The following is a 27,430-nucleotide window of genomic DNA, read 5'->3' as shown; positions in this document are numbered from 1 at the left end:
CCTTTGTGTCACAAATGACCAGCTTTGAGAGAGGAGACATGGACTCAGTCTGCAAGTGTGTGTGTGTGTGTGTGTGTGTGTCTGTGTCTGCGTGCATGCTCATCCACCATCGCCTCCTTACCAAATGAGGCATCCCATCAACAATTGTGATAAATCTAGACTCTTATAAACAAAAATAACACCTTAATAATCTCTATTTATTCAAGTGAGCTCCTAATTATAATTCTTCTGTCTAGTAGTGCTTGTACACCATGTAATAAAACCTTTTTGCAGGAAGTGGAGTGCAACCTGAATCTGCTTTTGAATGTCTGCCACTCTTTGTCTAACCGGCTTAATGTGCAATTGAACTCAAACAATAAAAAATAATGCAATATTGCAAGCTCCTGGTGACATCTGGTCAGAAGATACTTAGCTCTCTAATCTCTTCTAAATAGTTTATTGTTCTTCTTAAGAACAAAGGAAAATTAGTCTGATATGGTACCCTGCATCTTCTGAACATCATGGATGGCCCCTATGGTGTGCCATCTTACTTAAATCACTCCTGTCACTTTGACAGTGAATTATTTTAAAATCCTGGATTGTTAGTGGCCTCTGTGGACTGCTGTGATGTGAAGCTAATGTGTGTAGTCTGTTAGTATTGATTGCTGTTATGAAGAGGGTTGAGTTCAGGCTGACTTCAGTATTGAGACTTTACTGTTGCCATACTGATGGAGGAATGTTATTGCCAGTTGCTTCCGATCTATGACACAGAGTGACTGAACATGGACTGAACTTTGTTTGTCTCATTTGCTCTTGAGTCATTCTCTCTGTTTCTCTCTCTCAGTTCAACTGTCCTCTGAGCTCTAACCATCAAGGGAAGCCACAGATATCTATTTTTGCCATAAAGTTGTTCCCCTTTTTCATCTGTTGTTTTGTGTAATCCATCAAATTGCTCAGAGTTTGACTGAGGATTTTTTTCCATTGGAAAGTCACAAAAAGGTCAGCACATGTTTGGGTAAAAATAAAGCCTTTGTAGGAATTTTTTTTTTTTTTTTGCTTTTTAAAACTTTAAGACATGGTTTTCTGTAATGCTGCTTTAAAACAACATGGATTGAGAAGTGCTTTACAAATCAAAATGACTTGACTATAGGCAGTTTTTGTGTTGCGGAGATTATGTGCGTGCAGATGTACTCTGACCATAAGTACACCATCACAGTTCCTCTTTTCTGTAAATGTCCCTTTGTTACACATTTTATGGAGGAACGTTTGTCACATAATTGTTAGATAAACAAAGTTTATTTAGACTTAACAAACTTAAAATTACATGAGTTTCATTTCATTTATAAATATCAAACCAAGTGACATTTGTTTGATAGAAACTATAAAACAATAATACAGATGTTTAAATCAAGACAAAGAGTTTGGATACATTTGTTAAAGGGGGTCATTTGATGCCGCTAAAAAGAACATTATTTTGTGTATTTGGTGTAATGCAATGTGTGTAGTTTAAGGTTAAAAAAACATTTATTTTCCATATAATGCTTATTATTGTTTCTCCCCTATGCCCCGCCTTCTGAAACGCATACATTTTTACAAAGCGCATCATTCTGGAAAATCGAGATGTGCCCTGATTGGCCAGCTATCCAGTGCTTTGTGATTGCCGAATGCCTCAAGCGTGTGACATAAATGTTGTGCCCCAAATCATTTGGGGTATTGGTTTATTTCACTTCAGAGAGAGTGTCAAGCAGGTTTATAAACCGTATAACTTAAGTAATTTGTGGATTAGTGCGTACTGGAGACACAAACCATTTTAAACAATTCAGATCTATTTGGTTGAACTGGTCTAGTGATGGTCTAGTGATCACGGTCAAGACATCACTAGATGAGATAAAACCAATAAAAGCCATTACACACGAGGCATTTGTTGCATTAAGTGGGGACATAATTACTGCTTATTATGACTTATACTGTCTTTTTACATGTCGCGCTGCATAAATATAAAACCATATCTCCATTTGTGATCTGAGAAACAAGGAACAAATCTACTCTACACTGCTCAAAACTCTTGTTTGAATCATTATTGGCAAATTATTTAAATGTTAAAAACTTAAAGGCTGTGTCAGAAGTCTAGACTGTCCTTGCAACTTTTGAACCGTCCAACTTTATATAACAGCCGTTGTGCCATAGATGCATTGCAGGCTACTGGTTCAGGAAACAGTCCTCATCTTCCATAAAATGCGTGGCACACATCTGTATATTTGGTTTGAACTGTTCTGGAACAGTGTTGAAATATAACTTAATCACTGATTTCTAGTTGTGTCCTCTTTTCGAAGGCCAAACAAAGTAGTTTAGCTTTCACAACGAAACACACCGCGACTCCATAACATGGCGCCAGTGACAACAGCGAGAATAAAAGTTACTCCTTTTTTCTTTGAGTAAACATTTGGGTGCCGTTTTGCAAATCTTCCCACATAGTGAGGTAGACATGTGAGGGCGTGTTAGAATGACCCATTTTAGCGGGGTGTGGACGAGTCTTAAACTTTTATAAAGAATATCTCTTTGGAGGTGAGACTTTAGTCTTTGCAGCTTTATAAATCTTCTTTATGCACTTTATGCACAAGAGCTTGTAACACTCCAAAGAGAAAGGAAAAATTGAAATTGCTTCGTCATATGACCCCTTTAACAGATGTCATTTGGTTTGGATGTTCATATCTAATGCAAACATCGAGACATTTTTAAGGGTGGCTTAAGTGTCTAAAAGTGTTCAAGCTCCTTTTTGGGTCACCACATGTGACCAAGGTTTGTATGTCAAGATTTACATTGTCAAACTTAACCTCCAATCTGTCCTCAGGAGGGACCTCATGGGAATCAAGCACAAAATGCTTTCTTTGTGGGAGCATCGTATTTATACCGAGTGCTAAGCTTAGACAGATGGGACATGATCAGATGTCCAGGCTTCACACAGATTCCCTTTCCCTCAAACAAAAGCCCAGAGCCTCTTCTCCTGGTACAGGGCCCACTGGGTCTGCTCCCTCAGCGTGGGTTGTATAAGAAACCGGTCCAGGCTGCCCTTTGGCTGTGAATAGTTAATGCTGCATCACTGTGGTCTTAAATGGGGCTGAGCCTGAATTATTAACATGCCTTCATTAAATATCATGAGGCTTTGCTTGAACCTCCCTTTACGGGCACTATGTGAACCAGGGTGTGTACGGGGGAAGTGCCGTCATGCTGCTCCATGAGTGAAAGTTAATGTTTTGGTATAATGGAGGATGCGCTGCCAAGGGAACACTCATAACTCACAACACAATGTGCCATCCACAAACATGATGAGGTCTTCTTATAAAGGCCATATCAAAACATTTCCTTACGTGTTTGAAATAAGATGTCCTAGAGCTGTGGCTGTTCAAATGTTTGGCCTCAAGTTATTATTATTATTATTTTTTAATGTTCAACAAGGATGCATAAAAGGAACATTAAAAAAACAAAAAAACAAAACAGAAAATGGTTATTTACTTCTCTTCAAGCCATCCCATACAACCTTTTTTTCTTTCAAACAAATGTAATCAGAGTTTTATTAATTCATTTTCTGGCTTTTCAAAAGTTTAGAATTGCAGTGAATGGTGGTTTAGATTTTGAAGCCAGAAAAAGTGCGTCCATCCATCATAAAAATGACTCTGAATGGCTCTGGGGGTTAATAAAGGCCTTCTGAAGTGAATCGATGTGTTTGTGTGAGAGTAATATCCATATTTAAAATTTCATAAAGCTTAATCTCTCGCATTCACTAGCTCTCATACACATATTCACTAGAGAGTGGCGTTCCAGCGGAGGACAGAGAATGTAGGAAACAGGGTAGGTTCGAAAAAAGTTTTCAAGAAACGTAGCCTAGGTTAGCATTAGAAACTTCCTTAATAAACTTACTGACCACAAACTTTTGAACAGAATTCCACAGAGTTTACTCCAAACATCAGTGTTAAAATATCTGTCTGGGCCTGCATATTCTCACACACACTTACACATTATCTCCTATTCAGTTTCCATCATGGCTCGCCCTGATGAGCAACACCGTGAACGACGCCGGTGCACAGAGCTTAACCAATCAAAACAAAGCTCATTTACATATGAGTCATAACAACAGCCTTTTTTCTTAGATTCATCGATAAGATGGAAAATGGTCATGTAAAAGTAAATTACAACTGCACGGTGAAAGAAACCTTGATTAAGGATATAATTGAACTACTTTGGAAAAGTAAAATGAAAAAAAAAAATTGCTTGTTTTGGAGTTGCAGTAATGTGTAAGACCCAAGTCTATATTTAGCGAGTCAGTCGCTGATGCTGCCCAAAAAGTACATTTTAGGTTAGTTACATCCTGACAAAGTTGTTTACAGAACATCTTGCAGTTGTTAGGGAAAAATCTGAACATTTACAGACTAATAGAATTCAAGGGCTTTCTCCAGTCTTCAGTCTGCTGCTGTTTGCAAACCTCATCCTTGTTTACAGCTTTTATTCAAAGCACCCGGGACACTCCTGTTTTTGTATCCCTCCATCCTGTGCTTCCCTCCAGGGAAAAGCGTTTCACACACGTTCAGACTGTGAAAACCAGTTTTCCCTGCATTTGTCCTGTTGTGTTAGCTCGATTTGCACACATACCTTGTGGGATTTTGCTCTGCACTTTTCTCAGAGTAAAAGCACCTAGAATGAGATCTTACATTTCAGGAAAAGGGTATTGTACCCCACAGTTCAGACAAGCACCGGATTAACCTGAGTTTTGAGTTCTTGATGCTTGACATATGAGCTGCACTGCACACTATTGTCCTGTAGGCCCAAAGTTAGTGTGAATTGACTGGCAAGTGCTGACAGATCCCTCCTGAACTCCCATGTCACCTTCACTGTCATCAGGTTTCAGTCAGTGCTTCTTTACAACAGTTTGTTTGACTTCAGATCTGTTGTGATATAGGTGAACGGGAGGTTCTGGGTCGAAACTTTGCATGTTGTTTCTCTCAGATGCGTGTATGACTTTCACGAGTCAATTTTGGGAGTTCTTGCAAAATATGTTGTAAAATAAAACACAGCATGGTTGCTTTAGTTGTTGACCAAATGTGCCGCCAAGATTCCAGATCTGTTTTCCTTCTATTTTAATCAAAAATTAAATCTGTTTGCTTTTTTTTTTAAGCAGAACTAATTAACATTTATTTTAAACAAAAACATTTGAAGCCAATTATTCATTGAGACTTTTGGTTGATGCGATTTCTGAGAATCGGCCCAGTGGGTTTGGTAATATGATGGCGTTAAGCTCAAAATGACTAATTATTGGCCATTAATCAGTCATTCTATCACTACTTTTATTGTTCTGCTAGCAAATGACCCAGTCGGGAGTGAGTCACAACACTCGCGTTCTCTCTAATTGTTGTGTTTCTTGTCAAGTCTGCTGTGGCCTATGTTGTTGTGAACTGCATTTAACCCATGAGTAATGAAAAACTGATTTAAGGAACAGTCTACACAGATAAAGTAACACCTCTTGTGTTTTAACAAAAGTTCAGCTCTAATCCTCTCTCCAATATCATCTTCCCTCCCTTGTTTCCTTGCTCTGTCTGTTCTCAGTGTGTCATTGTGCTGGAGTCGGGCCTGCTGAATCAGATTATGAACACTCGATTGTTGGTGGAGGGTGTCGACACTGTTAAGCATTTTAACAGGAGCACTCCATGGTCTAATTTTAAATCCAAGTGTGACATCATGAGGCACAGAAGGGCTTGCAAGATTTTGTCACTTCTCAAGAATTGAAGTCTATATACATTCAGATCTCTAGTACGTAATCAGATCTAAGCAATTTCCTGGTTTATAAACCTGTGTTTTTTGTTGTTTTTTTCCTCATTTAATATGCTACTGCACTTACTGGAATTTTCTACTGGAAATACACTTCAAGTATCACATTACAGTAGTAAAATGGGTTGTGAATCTGACTCGACGTGACATTTTTGCTTTGGGGCAGTTAGGACAAATTTAAATGGATACCACATATATGTTTATATATGTAACGTACTGTATAGGTGTCCACTACTAACTTTGACTCAAAGGCAATCTCTTTAGTGAAGTTTATTTAGACTACAAAAGAACAAAAGCTGGAGATATTTAGAGGTGTGGTTGCACAGATGCCTGGACTCTGTCAGCAGTTGAGATGTCTTGGCACTTTGCCACATCATAAAGCTGTCAAGCATCAAGGTTTTCTGTAGTGTGATCTAGGCTGCAATTTGTTGTGAACATCATTAAATCTGGTGACAGAAATCGATTCCTAAAAAAAAGGTGGGCTGACCTGCCAGTCACCTGTTTTTATTGCCTCTCCCTCATTTCCTGGAAGAAAATTATCATGTATCCAAGCTTGCCTTATGGCTCATCTAGTGGTTTGCTTGTCAAATGACTCATATGCTTGTCTATAGGTTCCACCTAAAAGTGAGTGAGGGTCAAGGGGGTGTGAGGTCACAAAGTGGCAAGAAATGAATCGCATGTGTTTCTTTCGCAATGAAACGCTCCCTTCCTCCTGCTCTTCTCCCGGCGAACACACCCTGTTGCTCAGGGACTTGTTCCATGTTTCCAAAGTGTTGGATGGAGACCAGGATGCGTCAGAGCTTGGCAGCTCAACCAATCCCAAGCCGCCTTATGATACACTCTGATATAATGATCAGCCAACTTTTGCATGTATCAGTGTGTATTTACAGCAGTCGGAGTAAACATATCCTGAAAACTGGGCTTTCCCGTCCTGGTCATGTTTAAATCAGTTATTTTCTTACAGGGCTGGCCTAGATGATGTCACAGTTTTCCATGTAAACAGTTTGGAGTGAGCAATGCTCACTCTCGTTTGAAGCTGAAAATTCAGTCTTATCCCAATACAGTAAGAGATACAGTAAGGAAAGGGAGTCGGGATTGTTTTGATAAATGTTCCAAATCTACATTTGGCTGTGAGATGTCATGTTGTAAGGGCAGATGTTTCTGTGCTTCCTCATGTTTATGTGGTTTTGAAGGCTGGATGGTTTCTTGAGAAGAGTGGCTTGAGAAATGAGAAATTTAAAATGGTATATCCGTGTTTGATAAAGTGAAATTATATATTTTTTTCCCTTCATAATATAAAGGCTAATATAAACCCCAAAATGAAAATTAGCCTATAAATTACTCCCCCTCAAGTCATGCTAGGTGTATAAGACTTTCTTCTTTCAGACAAATCCAGTCTGAGTTATATAAAAACTTGTCTTTGATCTTTCAAGCTGTTTAATGGCACTCAGCAGGAGTTGTGCAGTGCAGAAATAAAAAGCGCCCATCTGTAATAAAAAGTATCTCTCAGAGCTCAAGGGGGTGAATAAAGTCCTTCTGTTAATGAATCGATGCATTTTTGTAAGAAAATAATCAATTGAATCTAGCTTGCACTCACTGTTTTACACAGAAGCAGCTCTGAGAGGATGATGTATGAGGTCGGCCTTGCACATCCACCACTCAGAAGTGACGAACACAGAAGCGCAGGGGAGAAATAAAAAAAAAACCTTAAATGTTGGTTATTAAAAATATTGTTAAAAAAAATTGATTTCTAATTGAGCAGTATGTTAGCTGATAATAAGAAAGTAAAAATAAGAAATCGTCTGAGCATAGAAGATGAACTTGTGCCATTGCCAGCTCCTGCTTTTCCTGTTTGTTTTGTGTGTGTTTGTGTGAGGTGGTTTATCCACATCACTGGTTGACTTTAACTGGCCTGTGTTGAATGTGTTGCCTAACTGTAGTTCTGACCCGCTGGATGGGTTTGTCTCTGAATCTGTATTCAGATATCAGTGGAGTTGCACAGAATCTTTGAGTCAGTGGTGTGCAGTTGATTCCACCGTCTGTCACGCCAGACACGTCTCGAAAACAAAGCCCTCCAGACATCCAGTTGCAACATGAAACGTCCTTTTTCCATTTAGAGAAGACTTAGATGTCATACATGCACAGACACACGTTAGTTGTAGTGCTTGACCCAACATACATTCTTATACACTGTGGGTGTTATACATGGATTAAAAAGTAACTTGTCTGTTCAAGTAAACTTTTTTTTAGTCATCAAAGTATTCATTTACTGTGACTATCCTAGACACATAAAATTAAAATGAAACTTATTTTTTATATAATTTTACTTTTTACATTTACATTTAACCAAACGTTTCTGAAATCAATAAGTAATTTTTCTTTTTTCAAAGTTATTTGCTGTATTTTTTGTAAACTATGTGGACCCTAAAGTGCTTTATAAAGTGTGAAGTACACAAAACAATAGGAAAACAAAGCCAAAACCTTGACATTTAATGCATTTTAGAAATCCTTACCAGGAATTGTACTGGAAAAAGAGAAACTTTATAATCTACTGAAAACCTCACAGAGGTAATTGAAGCCTTAATATTACATTTAGAATCTGCCATTGACACTTTAAATGACTCCAATCGAGCCTGGATGAACCGGACACATCAGCTCTGTTTCCGCTTCAACATAGTGAGCTGCCTCACTGCCTATATTTTAGTGATGGGTCGCGATTTTTGAATATTCGATTAGTTGATTTAATTATAGATTATTGAATATTTTGTGCGACTATCGTCTTAAAAAATATCCCCATGTTTTCTGTGCTGATGTGGTGGTGTCCATGTAGCCATGTCCCTGTTCATGTATCTGCGTTCATGTAAGCAGAGGGTGGCGCTGCCAATAACGCAGAAAAAAGTTCTGTATGGACCACAAACTGACCTGATTGGGTTAGAGCTGTGGTTGAATCCTTATTCAGAAAGGCTTGGGAAACAAATAAAGCATTTTACAGAGCCACTAAAGGGACATGGTTAGCTGCTTGCTATGTATGTACATACATAAATGTTATGTACATTACACAGTCCTTCCAGGATTTTGCGATCGCTGAATTGATTGCAAAATCAAGCAAACTCTGCAATTTTTGCCAGATTTTGAAATTTTTTGTAATTGCGCAAATTTCCTACAGAGAGACACATCCCGTGACATCATCGCAATGTGCATTCAACCAAAGAAAGGTTGTTCCTCTGTTCCAAAAATGGAATGAACAGCCTTGCGCTCTCATCATAACCGATTTACAAGAGCTACATTGAAGAAACAAACCGAAAGTGGAACGAATCTGCACTACTAGTTTGTGCTACACAGCGCAGACTGTTTATCTGCTCGAGCCGCAGCAGCTGGCTGATCTCGATCACGCAACAACGTTATACACAGCGCTGTGAGATACGCTGAAGAAAGCAGTCGAATTTGCCTTAGAATAAACATCTCTGTGAAATCTTGTGAGAAGCAATCAATTTTGTCACAGAATTCTGATGTGGAAACTAGGAAAAACATTGTTCAGTAAACATAAATCTCCACCACCTTTCACCATGGATTTAACATAGTAAAACTACAGGAACAACTTGTGACAGAAATGGTAAATGTTTTCGAAATAAATAAATAAATAAATAAATATATATATATATATATATATATATATATATATATATATATATATATATATATATATATATATATATATATATATATATATATATATATATATAATTTAGACATTATGAATGACTAATAAAAGTACTTTTTATCAGATCCAGTAATATATTTATTACTAAAGATCTGGGAATCATCTGCTGTGTACTCTGATAAACGTTTCGGAAACAGTTTTACATGCAAATGTCTATTGGACATCTGACAGGAAACGTCTTAGAGACGTACTGCAGATCAGCAAGCACTCTTAAAAATACATCTTGCAGACATCAGATAAACATCTCTGAGATGTACATGTGTGATTAGGGTGATTGCTTTACTGTAAGGTGCTGGTGCCACCTTCTGTAGAACGTCATGGCACTAGTGCTGGTGTCCTCAAACGTTAGTCTGGAGACATACAGTGGTTCTCAAAATCAGAAAAGTCATAAGTCTTATGTCCATTGCAAAACAATAAGAAATGCTGCAAATATAACAGCACATTTTGAGAAAAACAGCAGCAAAATCAGTCATTGAAATCCTGGAGGGACTGATACAGTACATAACTTTTCTTTTGCTACATAAACGTGTGCTCATAAGCGACATATTAACATATTAATACCGGCTCCCTGATGCCCACAGTTTATATACAGTATAATTACCCAATGATATAATTGTGACAGAAGATCCTGAAGTAGATTTTTCCTCCCATCTCGTATTTATTCCCTTTAGGGGTTCCATTTTTTATTTATTGTTTTATTGAAGTGTCTTAGCCTTATGAGCAGTAGATTTATGCTAATTTGACAGACTGTTTTAGCACGTTGCAATCATTATATGGCTTGAGTTAAGGTAGTCTATCGTCTAAACCGTTTATCAAACAGATTGAAAGTGTGAATCTTGTCTCTCTCCCTCTCTCTCTTTTTATGAGTGTTTTTGTGTGCATACGGGGGTGGGGTGTGATTTTTGAATAATAATCAAATAATACCCAGTGATTTTTCTGTATTTTAAATGCACATTCCTACTATATAGGCAGCTGCTTCCTAAAAGTCAGATCCGTAAGTCACTGGTTTGATACTCTTTAGTTAAACAGCATTCATAATGCAAAGTGCACAGGGCACTGAAAATGTATTTTAATTTAATCAGGAAAGTGATGCATTGATGCATATACATGGAAGAATGGAATACACATTTAAAAATATATTTCATTTATAATTGATACATTGCAAAAAAAATATATATATATATATGTTTACATGCATTTTTGTAGGTACGCACTGAATATTGGGCTGAAAATAGTTTATCCAAATAAGCTAAAAGACGAGATAAGTTGAACTGAACAATGACGTGACATGATCAAATAGAGGCGTGCACTAATGCAAGCAGACATGACATCAGTGTGAAAGCATTTACAAGTGTCCGAGAAAGACCTACAGCGATGAGCACCGACAGCAAGAGACTGTTTAGTACTGCATCGCATATCTTCGATGGGTGGTTGTTGCTTTTTATTTGATTAAAATCACAAACTGGCCTTAAACAATTAGTAAATAAATTGCAGAATGTGAAAAACCGTGTTCTATATTTGGCCTTCGGCCCAGTGTTTCATTTCAGTGCATCCCTACTTTTTGTACAGTGCATTCTGGAATTGTGTCTTAGAATTTGGCAAAAACAATGTTTCTTTGGATGCAGCACAATTAAGTTACCTATTTTTTTGGAAAAACCGTACTGCTGGGCCTATGATGCCTAAACTGCCTCTGTAGACACCTTATTATGTTTTGAAGTGGAGCAATCAACTCAACAAAATTTCCATTACAGCTTCTGTATGAATCATCCATCACACATGGTGATCATATGAGTGTAGCATTGTTTAGTCGTTTCCGTTTTGTTGTCAGTGTAATGTTTTATGACTGTTGTGAAAGTGTTTTGGGGAACTGATGTGGGACAGAGTACATTTGGCTGAAGTTAAAGCACTATAGAGGTTTCATGGAGGGATCCAGTCTGGTCTCTTATGAATGCTGTGGTTTGGGGAATGGGCTGATGTTTTTGCCATAGAGACCAGGGGAATTTTTTCGAAGAGAGAATCATGCTGACCCTCTGCAGTTTAGCTCTAGTTCAGGCTTGTCTGTTTCTCTCACGGCCCTACAACAGAGCCGGCTCCCCGGGGGTCCATGTTCATCTGCATTAGAGAGACTGTAACCCTCAAATGCAAGAACAAGTACACACGAACACATGTTCTTAAAGTCTCCTTAAGCCACACCCTTGCATGGCCTGTTCATTAGTTGCTCTGGGGAAGCTTACGGAGGTGTAGTGTCCTGATTTAGCTGGTTAAATGAGGCCAGAGCCCCGCAGGGACGTGTCTGCAATAGTCTGAAACACAGACACAAATACTTATCAAAACTGAATGTGCTGCAATGCTGACAATGTATAGCACCCATAATGGATGGATGGATGGATTGATTTTTTTTTTGTGATAACACAGGGTCCAAGATTTGTGAAATATTGGCAACTTACAGTTTAAATTCTGCTGTTTGACTTTTTGTACCGGTGTACCACACAATCTTAATCTGCCCTCCCATTTGTAGTTGTTGCACATTGAATGAATTCAAAACAAATTATTTGTGGTTGCTTTGTCAATGCAAATCGCAGCCCAGAGTGAACGCCCATATAGTGCGGTGATTCAATTTTGTATCCTGTGTTTGATTTACAGTGGATATTCCTCCGTCTGTGACGTGTTAATATCTCATATGAATCATACCATTCACACAGTCACATATTATTGTTTTAGTACACTCAGTGGAAAATGCTCCCCCAACTTTTCATTTATTTAGAGGATTAGTGGCTAAATTCACACATTGTTTAAATAGCTGGCATTCCCCTGGTGTTAATTCAGGCCTGTTGGGTTGTTTCATTGTTACTGGGACTGCAGAGCTTTTATTGAGCCATTGAACTGCCTTGGTGTGTAAATATTAAAGACAGGAACACATCTGTGAGCACTTCTGTGATGGAGAGTGTCTGCCTGTTAAATGCTAGTGACACCACTCTTTACACAGTGCACTTTACAAACCAGCAGATCTCAAAGGTCAGTGTGATTATTGATTTGTTTGGTGCCCTATGACTGATCTCACTTGTTCGACTAAAGACCAACCTGCTGGAGGATGTGTGTCTTCCCGTTTCTTTTAACTGTAGTTTAGGAATAATCATCAATCTCATGCACTACTGAAGTTTAATCAGCCTGATGGTCTAATGGTCTCTCTTTATATGAAACAACAAGCTGCAGTGCAAGACGATCAGTTTTTACTCTCCGACCCTGATTGTAGTCATAAAGTGATGGTATCAGGATGTAGCCCTGTAGTGTAGCATTTTTGGCTCTGCTGTACTGAATTCTCTCTTCTGTTGGAAGAATTAAATACAGATTACATGGAATTCCTGCCTCTTTGCCTGTTTGACTTTATCCTCTCAGCTCTTCTATTACAGAGCAAAGCTCATTGATAACAATCTTAACTAATAATAGTATTATTATTTAATATTTAGAATTATAGAAAATTATTTTTATAAAATGATTTTACATATTTCATATATTTATATGTATTGCTATATACTCTGATAATCTGCTATATAATAACAATGTAATAAGGTAGTATTATTAATATTAACATTTACAATTATACTGTATTATTAGATTTATTTTTCTCATATTTCATAATTTATTATTACTTTGATAATGGGATTTATAATTTAAGTAGTGCAGTGTTTTAATTTTTATTGTAATATAAAGTATTTAAAAATAATTTAGCCAAAAATTTATATCAAAAGTTAGATTGTTCATAACATTCATTGGTTTATTTAGGTGGGAACGGTGCAAATATCATGATTCCAGCCAAGAAGCAGCTGAATAATTTGTATTGTACATATAGAGAATGTAGAATATGATTTCCATTTTGCATCCCTTGATAGGCTTGATGGGCTCATGATAGAATCATGAGCAAAAACATTTTTATTTTGGGTATGTCGTTTCTGTCTCCATGCCAAAAATGGAGAGTGACTGGTAAGGGGTTAATACAAGAGTAGTTGTTAATTTTATATTTTAAATGTAACTTATTCCTTGCATTTAGGTGGCTTTAATTCTTATATAAAAAATTGGAGGCAGTTAAACATCTCGGAACAGGCACAAAGAACGGTATCCAATCATGCTACAACCGCTCTAGGCTGTTGTTCACCTCATTTTCATTCTTTGTAATGTGTTTGTCTCCTAAAAATACTGTCATTAGTGCCAACATTTATATTTAAAAGAGACTATAACTGTGTATTCAAACCTAGTGAACTACCTACATAGCAAACAAACCAATGAGGGCAAAAAATGCTGTCTAGTTTAGAGGTTCCCTTGGTTTTTGTGACACTTGATGACACTTGGTGTTTCCTCTCTCGGGAATTAATCAGTTGGCATGGCATGACACAGGTTTTCTTTATTTTCTTTTCGGCATCCAGTCTGTTTGTCCATCAGTGCTCTATGCTGCTCACGAGGAGCTTTTTCACACTCCGGAAGCTACAGACCAGACTGTCACCCATACATGAAGAAGCGGAAATCACCCACTACAATCAGCACCTTGTTTCAAAGATCTTGTTTCACATCATTTGATCACAGATTGCAGTGTTCATTATCACAATACTACACGTGAGGGTGAGATATACGGTATGGCCCTGCTAGATCCTGTTTCTTAGTTGATTCAGATCATCTCTTTGATCTGCAGACACACAAACATAATTAGGATTGATTGATTCCTAGCACCGCCACACTCATTATACCTTTATGTGCTATAGACTCGAAATCCACACTGTTGAGTAGAGGTTTGAAATGAGTCGCAGTAGGCGGGTTGTTTGCATGTGGTGTGAGAGTGGTGGTAACGATGGTTGTAAAAGCTGACAGGAAGTGATATCAGCACCAGACGCCCTGTCTTCCATCTCGCCATTGTTGTTAGCAGTGCAAATGGCCACCACAGAACACTGGCCAGCAAAAAATAAGCAGAAATGTACTGGTCCGTGTAATATGATGTCACACTCTGCACACTTTTTCTTTCAGGTTGCAAACTATTTAAATGTATTCATATTTAAAATATTGAAATAATTTAAATTGGTCATGTAAATATACAATCTACTACACTTTACTGAAACACTGTACTCCTGATGTGTTAAGTTTTTTTTTTTATGTTTGTTTTTTGTTTTTAGCTGAGAGGTTAATGACATGACGTATGGATCTTCTATTGGTCACACATCTTAACGTGATACAAATTTGCAGGGCAGAGTTCAACAGACTTGAACATTGGGATGCAAGGAAATTTGCAAGAGCATTAAGTCCCAAAGTTGTATTTGACCAAGACTGTTAGTTTGCACCGCTAGATCAGAGTTAAATATTTGGGAAAATGGCAGATGCTGGCAACCATTTGCTTTCAAAACACACTCATATGACCTTGCGAATGTACACTGACAAATAACAACCTTGATAGTTGCGTAAATTTGAAAATGAAGCAATGCAGATCTATCGCTGAGCCCCGCACCATATGGATGAAATATGGATTTAAAGTGTGCCGAGTATGTGTGCATGTGGGTGTTCGCACATCCGTGTGTAATTCCACACATTCCATCTGCCAAGTTGGGCCCTTTAAGTCTGTTAATATCTTCACCAGCTCATCACATTGTCTTAATAACAGCTGATTCTTTTGGACTGACCCCTGCACCCTGTGACATGCATCAGCAGCTAAATTTGGCCCAATTGTGGTCAAAGTCAAATATGCAGCAAATATGCATTCCTGCCTTCAGGACAACTTCTTTGGCACTGTGTTTTTATTAGTAACACTGAACGGCTGTTAAGCAGCTTTTGTGAGGGTGTTTATTAAGAGTCCTCTTAAATCAGTTGGACTGTATACAGAGCCTTGATAAGTGTTTTCAGTGTAGGGAACAGTCGTTAAGGGTTTCTTTTTTTGGAAAGACCTGTTTGCATCGGTGGACCAGTTTTCAGAGACAGACCACAGATATGTCAAGTCAGCACTGAGAAGTGTTGCTGAAAAAAATGTGCTGCTTTTTGTTGTTGTTGTTGTAAAATACTATCATGATGTTTTTCAGATTTGTTCTGTAGATTGTCTCAAGTATGTTTACGGTTCCAATATTTTGCTCTCATGACAGTTTAATTACTTAAGTTCTTCCTTTAAGGGTGTTTAAATCACAGGAGGTCACCGATTTTTTTTATGCATCATAAAGCGAATAATGTTTTGCTTGAATATTTCAAAATAAGCGATGATCAGTTTGATTCATGGTGTTTAAAATGCATTTTAAAAAAGATGTAATTGAATCATTAATTGAATCAAATAAAATGTCATTGTGAAAATGAACATCTTCAAGTCACTTTTTCATTGCAAATCACGGTCAGTCAGTACGAATACCTTTTTGCAGTTCAGTGTTTTAATCACAATCCAAACAAAGATGCCGCATACTGCTTGTCATTTTAATTCTAATGACAAGTCACTCCGATAGCACTACACTGACAGAAATGGGGTAGAATTTACATTAAAACAATGTTCACTTAGAACTTATTTCATTATCTCATACTGGAAGATTCTGTCACCAAAACAAATTTCTTGTATTTGCAAACACTTGCCAATAAAGCTCTTTGTGATTCTGGTTTTGAAAGCAACATATTGAATTAAATGTGACATTTTGAAGATGAAATACTAAAATGGTATTTTCTTATAAAATGTACTGCAATAATCATTGTAGTTTGGACTTACTTAACCCCTCACCTAGCTTTGTTTATTAGGCGGTGTATGAGTTAAACAAGGACGTCACCTCAGCAACTGTTTTACCATTGAGGAATGAGAGTCGTTAGCTGATGGGAATTATGTTTAGCATGGGCTAGATTATGAAAAATCATCAGGCGAGTTATTTATATTCCTGTCTTTCTCGGGGCCTTCGCCTCATTGTAGAGACGGCTAAAGCCTGAAGCTTAGCAACCCACAGAAAAAAACACAGCACTCCTGTGGTGGGGTATTCAGCACCCTCTTAGTCGGGTTCTTTATTTTTGCCCTTACTTTCTTGTGTGTGTGTGTGTGTGTGTGTGTGTGTGTGTGTGTGTGTGCGTGTGTGCGCGTTCTCATTGAACTTCCTCCCTTGTGCTCATGGGTTTTTCCCAGTCATCCTGGGGCCCAAGGGAGCAGGAAGCCCCACAAGCCTATCATTTCCTCTGCTTCTGACTCTGCCTGAGCCGCGTGTATGGTAAACACACTCCCACACTCAGGTCCTGACAGACTTGTAGGGTGAATCCATGGGCTGACACACTGACACAGATAACAGCATGGACGTTAAACAGGTATTTGTAAAAACACGCACATCGTGGCCGCTCATGGTGTGCTTGTGTGTCCGTTCAGCATGAAATCTGTGTTTCGAGTCCTGAAGGGAACTGGCTAGATATCCCATTTGGCCACCATTGCCTTTCTGCTAGCCAGTTGGCCCCAGTCATCATCCAATCAGCACATTCCTCCCCTTGAATACACTTGGACCACTTTTGGCAGGCCACGCTGGGTGGGGTAATGTTCATATCCTGTGCTCTGACCCTTACACACACACTTGTATGAGACATCATAGTCGTCACAATAGACTAAAAAAAAAAAGTACTCTGGAGTTTGTCAGCCAATCAGTTACAGTCAGGCATGATTCCTGAGTGTTTAAATCGACAGGTATGTGTAGATGAACAGATGAAAGGATGTAAGAAAGGGAAGGAAAGAATTGGTCTTTAGAGAAGAACGAGTGGGCACAAAGCTCCCTCAGTGCTGGAGTGGCACTGACAGTTTGTGGGGACCTGTTGTTGTGTGAACACAGACCCTGCTCTGTGTGTGTGTGTGTGTGTGTGTGTGTGTGTGTGTGTGACCCAGCTGCCCTCACAGCATTACATCAGTCTCCCACATCACCCACACACACAATGAGACCCTCACCCTCCATATGCCCAGCACGCTGCCCGCATGCAAAGAGCAGCTTTACACTCTCACACGTGTTTGTGTGTAGTTGTTTTTGCTGAGCCCTTTATTAGCGCAGTTTAAAACTAGCATCTCTATTACTGTTGATGATACTCATGTTTAGGTTTTTGATCAAATCCCTAAACCTAAGGAAACATTGACATGTAAAACATTCTGAGTTAAGTTAATTTAGAAAAAACAGTTGGAGCATTTTTGTTTGTTAAATATAATCTATTTCTTTCTTTTAAGTAACGACCAAGCGGCCAGTGATTGAGCCTTCTCAAATCATCATGACTTGCCTAAAATAAAGTCTTTAGATATAAAACAGTTCAAGCTTATAATGATGTTTTAACATTAAACCTAAATAAATGTGTGCTATATCCAGTAGTTTGTGCAGAGACCCTTTGCTGGACATAGAGATGCCAGCGGGTTTTTTTTTTTTTCAATCATTTTTTTTCAGTAGATACGCCGTAACATTCGGAACTGCAAAGGGTTTAATTTTATTTGTGTACACGCACAATATCAACAAAACGTTGTGCTTTTATAAAATAAAGTGTTTGTCTTTAACAGGAGCACTTCACAATAATGAACCTAAACACGGTGAATACCTGCCTCACAGACATAAATATATCTGTAGAAAGCTTTAAAAGACTACTTAACGAAATAAAACTATTCGAAAACAAAAACTCCTTAATTTATAATCATAATCCATAGTTTAATAGTAAATAATTCAAATATCTGCTGACTATTTCCCCCTATCACATTTATGGTTATTACTTTTGCCATTGCTTTACAGCAAGCTTAAGCCTATTGTGTGCATTTTAACGCAGAACTTTTCAGTTGCGCAGATGCCACACACCGTACATGCTGCTGCTGCGAGACAGTAAACTTTCAATCCACTTTTGACAGTCATGGTAGCATGGTCTCATGTTGTTTCCACCAGTGCAGCAATTGTTTTCATCACTTATTGATGGATGTCTAAAATATAAAAATAAGGAGAAGACTAAAACAGGCCCGAGGCCCTGCCTGCATCTGAACTATGACGTGAAATTTGGCCCGAAGCCCAGCCCAAGGGGGCATAAAAAAGTTGGGGCCCGGACTGAAATGCAGGACTCTATATGGACATAATTAAAATAGTCCATGTGGCATCAGTAGCAGTGTTAATTTTGACAGCAAATTCGGATTTAGTCTTAGTCTTAGTCTTTTGAATAACACACCATTTAGTTTTAGTCACATTTTAGTCATCTGAAATGTTTTAGTCTTAGTCTAGTTTTAGTCGACTAAATATCATAAGAGTTTTAGTCTTAGTCTAGTCTTAAGTCTTTTAGTCTAGTTTTTTTTTAGTAGAACAAAGTCAACTTAGTTGACTTGACTAAATGTTTCCATCAGTCTGTTATGGAATGGTATTTATAAAATAAACATAAGGCCTGCTCTCAATGAAAAATATACATGCTCTCTGAAAAAGATATGCATTCGTCCTGAATGATATGCAATGCATATGACATTCTTTCAAGATGAAGTACAGTATTATTGAAATAGACAACCACCTATATTATATTTGTATTGTATGTTCATTCTATTTCTTTATTTGTGTTATTTACACAAAGTTTACATTTTTTTAAGTTTGTTTTTGTTCATTTAAAATAGCACTGCATAGTCTTCACTGTAAAATAAAATACACAATCAAACCAAAATGTATTCAGACACCTTCAACGTTTCTTACAATATCACAGTTTATTTGCTGTAGTTTAGAAATTGGTAATAAAATATGACAATAACTCAGGGTTAAACTGTGTCAGAACAACAAATTCATCTTGATAATGTCTGATGCAATGCTTAATTTGGTTCAGTGTGTGGTGTGAAAAGGTTGCATTAGAAATTAAAGAAAGAAACACTTAAGAAAAACATGCTCAGGTCCCTAATATTTTTTTTTTTTTTTTGTATTTTTTAGTCACTAGTAAAACAATATAATCTATTCTATCTGATTTTCGGATTGACTTTGGATAAATTCTTGTTAAAACTACAAAGTAATTCAATCAAGAGCAGTGAGTGATTTACTTTCATTTTCATACATTAAAGACACTGACAGCAGAGCTAGTAAATTAGGCGCGGTCACTTTAAGAGACAAATGCATCCATTGTAAAGATACGCATCCGATTTCTTTCCAACGCTTTACTTTCACTGAAGACATAACTACAGATTTTTTCGCACACTTTCCAAGACGGGTATTTCGACTTATTTAGTATGTATTTGTTGTCGGTACAAAAGCAAGAAGACTTTGAGACGCGTCTCTGCTTGCTCCCTGAACACCAGAACACCACGCTGCTGAATTGAGCTCTTCCACTTTTCGCTCTTTTTCTTATGTTTATTTAAAATGCGATTTGTATTTGTTCGTTCAGGGTGCAGGAGGACGCAAACGTCCCGAATGAGAGCTCAGTTCAGTGTTGCGCGAGTAACCAGCTGCTCAGTTCAACTTTCCCGCATCGCGGGGCTGAAGCCAACTTGATGTGTTGAATGCTTGGAGCACGTTATAAAACGTATTCTTAAAATACACATTTCTGTTTTAATAAATGCTCATATTAAAACATAGCATTACACATAAGTAGGTACAAAAATAATCAGTGATACATTTACGACCCCATAAAAATTTGGGTCGCAATGGCATTTCAAAAGGTTGCAGTGTTGTTCCCTGTGTAAACAACTTAACTGTTATGAAAACGTCCTCGAAACTGTGCGAATTTCTGCAAACTCATCTTTGTTCTCTTTTCTGTGTAACTGCTGCTTTGTTTAGCTGTTGCGCTTGCATTTGCCGCGGCTTTTTAAAATGGCTCGGCTGCTTCTGCATAGATCAACCTACCCTCAAAGATTCGCTCTGATTGGATCTCTTCTCCATTCGTCCCTCCCATATATTTTCGTCTCATTTTTATTCGTTGACTAAAGTGTCAGTTATATTTCGTCACGTTTTTCGTCATCATATCTGACTTTTTATTTAGTTTTTATTTAGTTTTCGTCAGTGAAAAAGGTTAGTTGACGAATATTTTTCGTCATAGTCTTCGTCAACGAAATTAACACTGATCAGTAGTTCAACCTTAATTTTATGAAACCATGACTATTTTTGGGGCGCAAAAATAACATTTATAATGTTTGTTAAATGTTTGAATAAGGAATGTTGCGTGTTTCTGTGAGCTGTCACATACTGAGCAGAGGGGGCAGGAAAGGGCTGTTGTGTTTCTAGGCCACATTCTTAAGCAGAGAGAGTCTGTGCTCACTGTGGCCCGTCCCCTCTCATACAACCACAGAAAGAGCCATCTCTCTCTCTTTTCTCTGCTTGGTTTCTTTTTTTCTCCCCTCTCATAGCTGAACTGACCCACTTGGCCCCTCTGACCTGCCTCCTTTTCACTTCCTTTGTCTGCAAAAGTTCATGCTGACATGTTGCATGTTGATTTTTCAGCATAAACACCATTGTGTGTAATCTTATCACCTGAAGCTGACAGCTGTCTCTTAGACGGACCAGATCTGGTTTAGAAAATTACCGGGAGCCTGGTTGTATCCTCTGGAAAAACAACAGTCGTCAGCAGATCTGTCACTCCTGGTTTTGTTTAGCCCCGATTTGGCTGTGTAATGCACTTTGCCTCAAACTCGCTGCAGGCCACAAAGTATGAATCTCATCTCACCGTGTGTCTCTGGAGTTTAGGAGCTACTTGTTTGCCACAGCTTAGAGGAGATGTGTGTGTGTGTGTGTGTGTGTGTGAGAGAGAGAATATGGGTGAGAGAGGGGTGTTTTGTGTAAGTTTGAGGAGCTCTCATAGTGGTCTTTAATGGTAAAAGGCCAAAATCTACTTTAAGAGAAATGAGAAAATGAACAGAATCAAGGTAGATCCACGTGATGGTAACTCACGTGGCCATCCTTCTGTGTTTTCACTTGTTCTGTTTGTTTTTCCTTAATTTTACGGAACCGTTAGCCCTCAAATGAACATTCCGTCATTATTTACCCACTTCTGTGTTGTTTTAAACCTTATGACTTTCCTCTTTCTGTGGGACACACAAGGAGAAATGTTGAAAATGTACTGGCCACTGTTTACCTTACAATGAAAGTGAATGGGGATCTGTGCTGCCAAGCTTCAAAATAATTCGAAAGTACCATAAACATTTTAGAAAAGCAGTCAAAATTATTACCTTCCAGGTTTTCTGAAGATGATAGCTTTATGTGAGGAACAGACTGAAAGTCATGCAATCCATATCCATTTAACCTTCAGGTGGTTGCTTGATCAATAATGAAGCAATTGGTATATGTGTAATATATGTGTAAGTGCAAATGGGATATGAAGGGAAGATAAGTGAATGTTGATTTTTGTTGTCATGTAACTTCAGGAGACTTAAAAAATAGCTTGTAGTCTCATGCAGTGTTATGGTCAGAACTATAAAAAAAAATTTTGTTCATTGAAATACAGCTAAAATAAAATAAATATCACATGAAAAATGTACATTTAAATAAAAATGTGAAATGTTTTGTCGACAAATAACAAAAAATGTCTAAAACTGACATAAGCAAAATAGAGATATAAAAAAATAAATTCAAAAAGCACAAAATTATAAAACTTGAAGTATAGCCTATATTTAAATGAACGTAATATACAGATCAAAGCTCATTCAGAATAATAAATACTATAATGGTAAAACAACATAAGTTAAAAATGAAAACAACTGAAAATATGATTTTTTAAAAAAACAATTTATATACATTTCTCCTTCTGTGTTCCACAGACGAAAAGCATTAAGATACAAGTTAACCATAAGTATTAGCAACAGTGGGGATGCTTTGATTTTGCAATAACCGCTAATTGGGAAATACACTGTGAGAAACTTCGTCACAAAGACAGAAAGCTCAGCTTATGTTTGTAGACGTGTGGCCCCATCACATCTTAAACTAAATATATATCTGTGTTTTGCATTTTGTTTCTACAGGTGATATTACACAGAAGGGCTATGAAAAGAAACGAGCTAAACTTCTCGCACCATTCGCACCACAGACCCAAAGTAAGACTTACCACACAGACTTCCTGTCTGCTAATTTTCCTCCTCCTCTCTGTTTCTTCTTTTGCATGCCACACAGTGCCATCGTCTCACTGGTTGATTTGATTAGTATAATGTAGAAGTATGACATCTGTGACATTGCATTAATTATGCTGCACTATTTTAACCCAGTTCCATAAAATATGCATCTGAGATTTGTTTTTATTTCCTTTGCTGCACCCTAATGGCGGTCTGTAGAACTTCAACTGCTGAAGGCATTAATAGCTTCATTAAGAGACTGCACTTTAAAAATAAAATGAACATTTTATATAGTATTGTGGCCAAAGCAGCTTATCTTATCTGGAAGCATCAAGAAATTAGATTCTTTTCCGATCATACCATCACACTTCTCAGTGTCTTTCCGGCCTGTTAATGTCCACACACAAACACACACACATACATATAGGCTTCCTGTAAGCAGCAGTCCACTGGCAGGCAAGAAAGAGGAACAGAAACAGGTAAGTTCACAATATTGGTGGGTTCTGACAGTTCATTGGCCTCATTTTTGACGTCCTTTTTCTATAGTTACACAAATCATTACATACTATATTGCAGGGACAAGTTGTTTACACAATATAGGTTTGACCTTCAAATATCTCAATCGCAATATGTAGCCATATTTGTTGTGTAGATATGTTTTCATTTGAAACCGCGGATATCAGATGTGCCAGTGTGTCTTCAAAGGTGCCATTTTAACGCTTTGAAGTTAAAAGTTCACCCCCTGCTGTCCACTTCTGCCTTTTCTGCACCTAATTTCCATCCTCATATATAACATATGTTATACCAAATATGTTAACAGCTTACTGTCATTATTTACTCACCATTATTTACCCTGACACCATTACTCACCCTGTGATTTTTATAGATGTGGATGAGAGCATCCAGTTAACCCCGGGCCTTTCTTCAGACCCTACCTCTACCCCTAATGCAGTCCCTGTTGCCGCCCCACGGCAAATCCGAGCTCACCGCAGCGGGGGAACACGAGATGACCGCTACCGGTCAGGTAAGCAAAATCAGTTTTTTGGTTTGGTAATAGGGCTGCAGCCCTAGTTGGAAAGTGTTTTTTTTTTTTTTTTTTTCTCATCTGTATTTATGTTATTAGATATACAGTAATATTGTGAAATATTACTATTTAAAATAATGAAAATCTATTTTAATATATTTCAAAATGCAAATTCTGTCATTAATTACTCACCCTCATGTCATTCCAAACCTGTAAGATCTTCTTATATCTTCCAAACAAAAATTATAATATATTTGATCAAATCCGAGAGCCTTCTGACCCTGCATAGACAGCAAGGGAACCAACACTTTCAAGGCTCAGAAAGGTAGTAAAGACATCATTAAAATAGTCCATGTGACATTTATGAAGCTTCAAGAATACTGTTGGTGTGCAGAGAAAACAAAAATAACAAATGTATTCAATAATTTCTTCTCTTCCGAAGAAGCAGTTTATATTTCTACCGTTGCTTTTTGAGACTGATCCAAAGTAGCTGATTTCACATTTTTACAAGGCAAAATATCTATAAGATTTGGAAGATGGAGGATTTTTGAAAAGTTAGCAGTGGAGAAAGATGCATTGATGCATCTCCTTATGTAGTTACAGCATCAACCAGAGGGTACTAACCAGCCAAACCTCAAGTCGTTTCTTAAATCAGGCCCAAATAAACGTGCATTGTGTTACTGAATGCTTCTATGTAGCTCTCTAATGTATTTGTCACCATAAAGAGACATTTCTTTGTCTCCACATGAGTCAGTTTAGTAACTACAGTTACTATTTTGTGACATTGCTGGATGCCGCATCTGCCTCCTGTCATGCGGCATTGTGTAACTGTTTTTCTCTCCATTCGCCTTTCTGTACTGTTCTCTCTTGTCATTGTTCTTTGCATCCGTCTGATAGATATCCACACAGAGGCTGTGCAGGCAGCTCTGGCCAGGCATAAAGAGGGGAAGATGGCCCTTCCCATGCCCACTAAGCGTCGTTCAGCCTTCGTCCAATCTCCTGCGGAAAACTGCACACCTCCAGGTTGGTCCCACTTCGCCCACAAGCCTTCTGCTGCTCCTTCTGTCCAGATCTCACTGACCAGCAGGGTTTCAGAAAATACAAGCACACCCGAACCTTTAGGGCACACCGTGGCCCCATATATATAGCTTATACACTCTTAAGGCAATATATATGTCTGCCCTTTGTTGTCTTGTCTGCATTTTGTTTTTTTTGTCACTGTGCAAAAATGTTTTTTTTTTTCTTTTTTTAACTGTTGTTGTATATGTGTCACCACAGATACATCATCGGCGTCAGAGGACGAGGGCTCCCTGCGGAGGCGTCAGGCCGCAATCAGTGCAATGCTGGCTCAGAATCTCCAGAGTCCCGAGTACTGGATCAATCGCTCTGTCCAGGGCTCCTCCACCTCCTCCTCTGCCTCCTCAACCCTCTCTCATGGAGAAGGCAAAACTCACAACCACAGCCAGGGGCAGACCAGCGTGCTCGCTGACGTGCTGGCACACACCCGCATAGGTACTGCAGGATAATGACTCACATACACACATGTTCAGGTGCTGAATCATAGACAACCACAGATACACACACAAAAGAGCTTCAGTTTTATAGTTGTCTCACACTTACATAGGCACTATTTGTCTTGGTCAAGGCAAAACAAAGTAGTAGCAAATCATAATTTCCAAATCAGTCAGCATTAGTAAGACTAATCTAACCTGTTTGTTCAGTTGTGTTTCATATTGAGCATGTCCACCGGATGAATCACTGTGCTGTCATGTGTCCTCACTGCAGAGAGCAGCAGCGTTCCGCCTGACGTCACGTCCACAGCGCCTCAGGACAGGAACTCCAGAGTGGACGTGCCACCTAACATCGTAGTGAGGGGCATGAGCCGCGGCCAGAGCCGCTCAAGCATGATGGACACTGCCGGCGGTATGAGCAACACCACATATCTAGCTTGTGTTGAATATTTGATTCAAAGCATTTTTTATTTATGAAATGAATGATTTGATCATCATATGAAGCATTGCTAACAATGTACTCATATTAGTCTGCGGTTTTGTGATTTTTTTTTTTTATTGTTTTTATTTTTTTGTGTATTTTCTTACCTAATAGCATTTTTTTTTTTACAACATCCCATATTAAATTGTAATATTACCTTTGGTAGATAGCTAATTAGCTGTTATTATAAACATATATTTTTTATTTTAAATTAATTATAAATTAATTATTGCTTTTTGGTTTTAGAAGATATAGTAAGATATAACTAATTGATGGAAAGTATGATTGCAGTTTATATCTTAATATTGTGAGGATTAAAAAAATTAGATTTAGAATTAGTTCTTTTTCTAACTTCGCTCGGTGTTTCACTATGGGAATCGCTTTGGGCGTGACCAACTACGGAAGCTCCTATGCCACCACGTCTGTCTTTGACAGACAGGTCGACCTGAGTAATATAGGTGGGGGCGGAGCCTGATCTCAGGTCGACCTGTCTGTCAAAGACAGACGTGGTGGCATAGGAGCTTCCGTAGTTGGTCACGCCCAAAGCGATTCCCATAGTGAAACACCGAGCGAAGTTAGAAAAAGAACTAATTCTAAATCTAATTTTTTTAATCCTCACAATATTAACCCCTACGAAGTCATTCTCGCTTTCTTCCCGTGAGGGACTACAAGCTCTCTCAGCAAGTCCGAACTTTTCGCTGATTTCGCTTAACTGTTCAACTGGCGGGCCGTCATTGGAGTACGCTACCGAACGCGACATCAGTGGATTGGATTGGTACTGTGTTGAGTGTCACACCGAATAGTGTCCGCGTCAAGGCGAGCTATTCTGTTCAGATTATCGCGTGTTATCACGACGATAGGATTTTCAGTGGTGTCAAGCCACCATAGGCTTTACGCGTCAGGGCGAGCCGCGAAAAGGGCTAACTACCCTGTGAACCATTAATCGGACTAACGTGTTACGACGAGTCTTCGAATCTCTCTTTCTCTCTCCAGCCGTCATGTCGACAGTCATTACCCCCGCCAAAGGGAATGAGTCGAAGAAGGAACCCGCACCCCGCCCGTGTCCATCATCATGTGGAGCAACCGTCTCGGGCAGGGATCCCCATCCCATGTGCATTGTGTGCATGGGCGCCAAGCACGCTCAAACGTCGCTTGCGAACCCACAAACGTGCGTTCACTGTGCGTCATTGCCGGTTAAAATTTTGGAGAGAAGGCTGAGAGTGGCGGTGGCTAGTCAGCAGGACCCATGTCTGGCTGGAACCATCGCGAAAACTAAGGCTAACGATCATCAGCGAGCTACTACGACGAGCTGGGCTGAGATGATGGAAGCCGAATCCCCGGATATGCCTCCTCTGTTCGATGGCCTTCTCGCACACGAGGATGAGGAGCCGGGAGACGAGGACGCAGAGGGCGATGCTAACTCTGACCTCCTCGACTTGGACAGGGACGAAGAGGAGGAGGAAGACAACTCTCTCTTCCCTGTCCAGCAGTCTAGACCTCCTAGCGCGACTGACACTGGCTCGCAGGCAGACAGTAACCTGCACGAGGTATGCAAGCGAGCCGCGGCAAAACTGGGCCTAGCGTGGCCCGCGGCCCAGGATTCAGAGGGAGCAGAGAGGGACCTTTATGACGGGAAAAGGCTACCGCCTGCTCTAACCACAACGAGACAACTCCTACCCGCCGTGCCGGCGTGCATGAAGGAGATGTCCCGCCATTGGGGTAGCCCCTTTAAGAGCAAGCTCCCGACCAAGGGATGCTCTAAACTTGAGATCCAAGGAATGGGAGAGCTGGGGCTGGCCGGACCCCCAGCGATAGAGTCTTCAGTGGCCTATCACCTCCATCCATATCGTCGATCTATTTCTGCCTCTTCCCAAATTTCGCTGCCGAACAAGATGGAGCGCCTGAC

At 38.9% G+C, this 27,430-nt stretch overlaps 1 protein-coding gene across 2 annotated transcripts in view; it reads left to right on the top strand.

Moving 5' to 3' along the window:
- LOC128011258 (disco-interacting protein 2 homolog B-A) overlaps positions 1 to 27,430 on the top strand; it is a 52,320-nt gene that overhangs the window by 6,410 nt on the left and 18,480 nt on the right. For both annotated transcript variants that reach the window (XM_052593453.1, XM_052593452.1), the window contains exons 2-6: positions 22,422 to 22,493; positions 23,395 to 23,532; positions 24,430 to 24,555; positions 24,811 to 25,044; positions 25,318 to 25,455. In XM_052593453.1, coding sequence (XP_052449413.1) covers positions 22,422 to 22,493; positions 23,395 to 23,532; positions 24,430 to 24,555; positions 24,811 to 25,044; positions 25,318 to 25,455 — 708 coding nt within the window. The remainder of the gene's footprint in view (positions 1 to 22,421; positions 22,494 to 23,394; positions 23,533 to 24,429; positions 24,556 to 24,810; positions 25,045 to 25,317; positions 25,456 to 27,430) is intronic.

The sequence above is a fragment of the Carassius gibelio genome, chromosome B23 (assembly GCF_023724105.1).
Source record: "Carassius gibelio isolate Cgi1373 ecotype wild population from Czech Republic chromosome B23, carGib1.2-hapl.c, whole genome shotgun sequence".
Classification (NCBI taxonomy): Eukaryota; Metazoa; Chordata; class Actinopteri; order Cypriniformes; family Cyprinidae; genus Carassius; species Carassius gibelio.
Note: the sequence above shows the minus strand (reverse complement) of the source record. Positions and strands in the feature narration are given on the sequence as shown.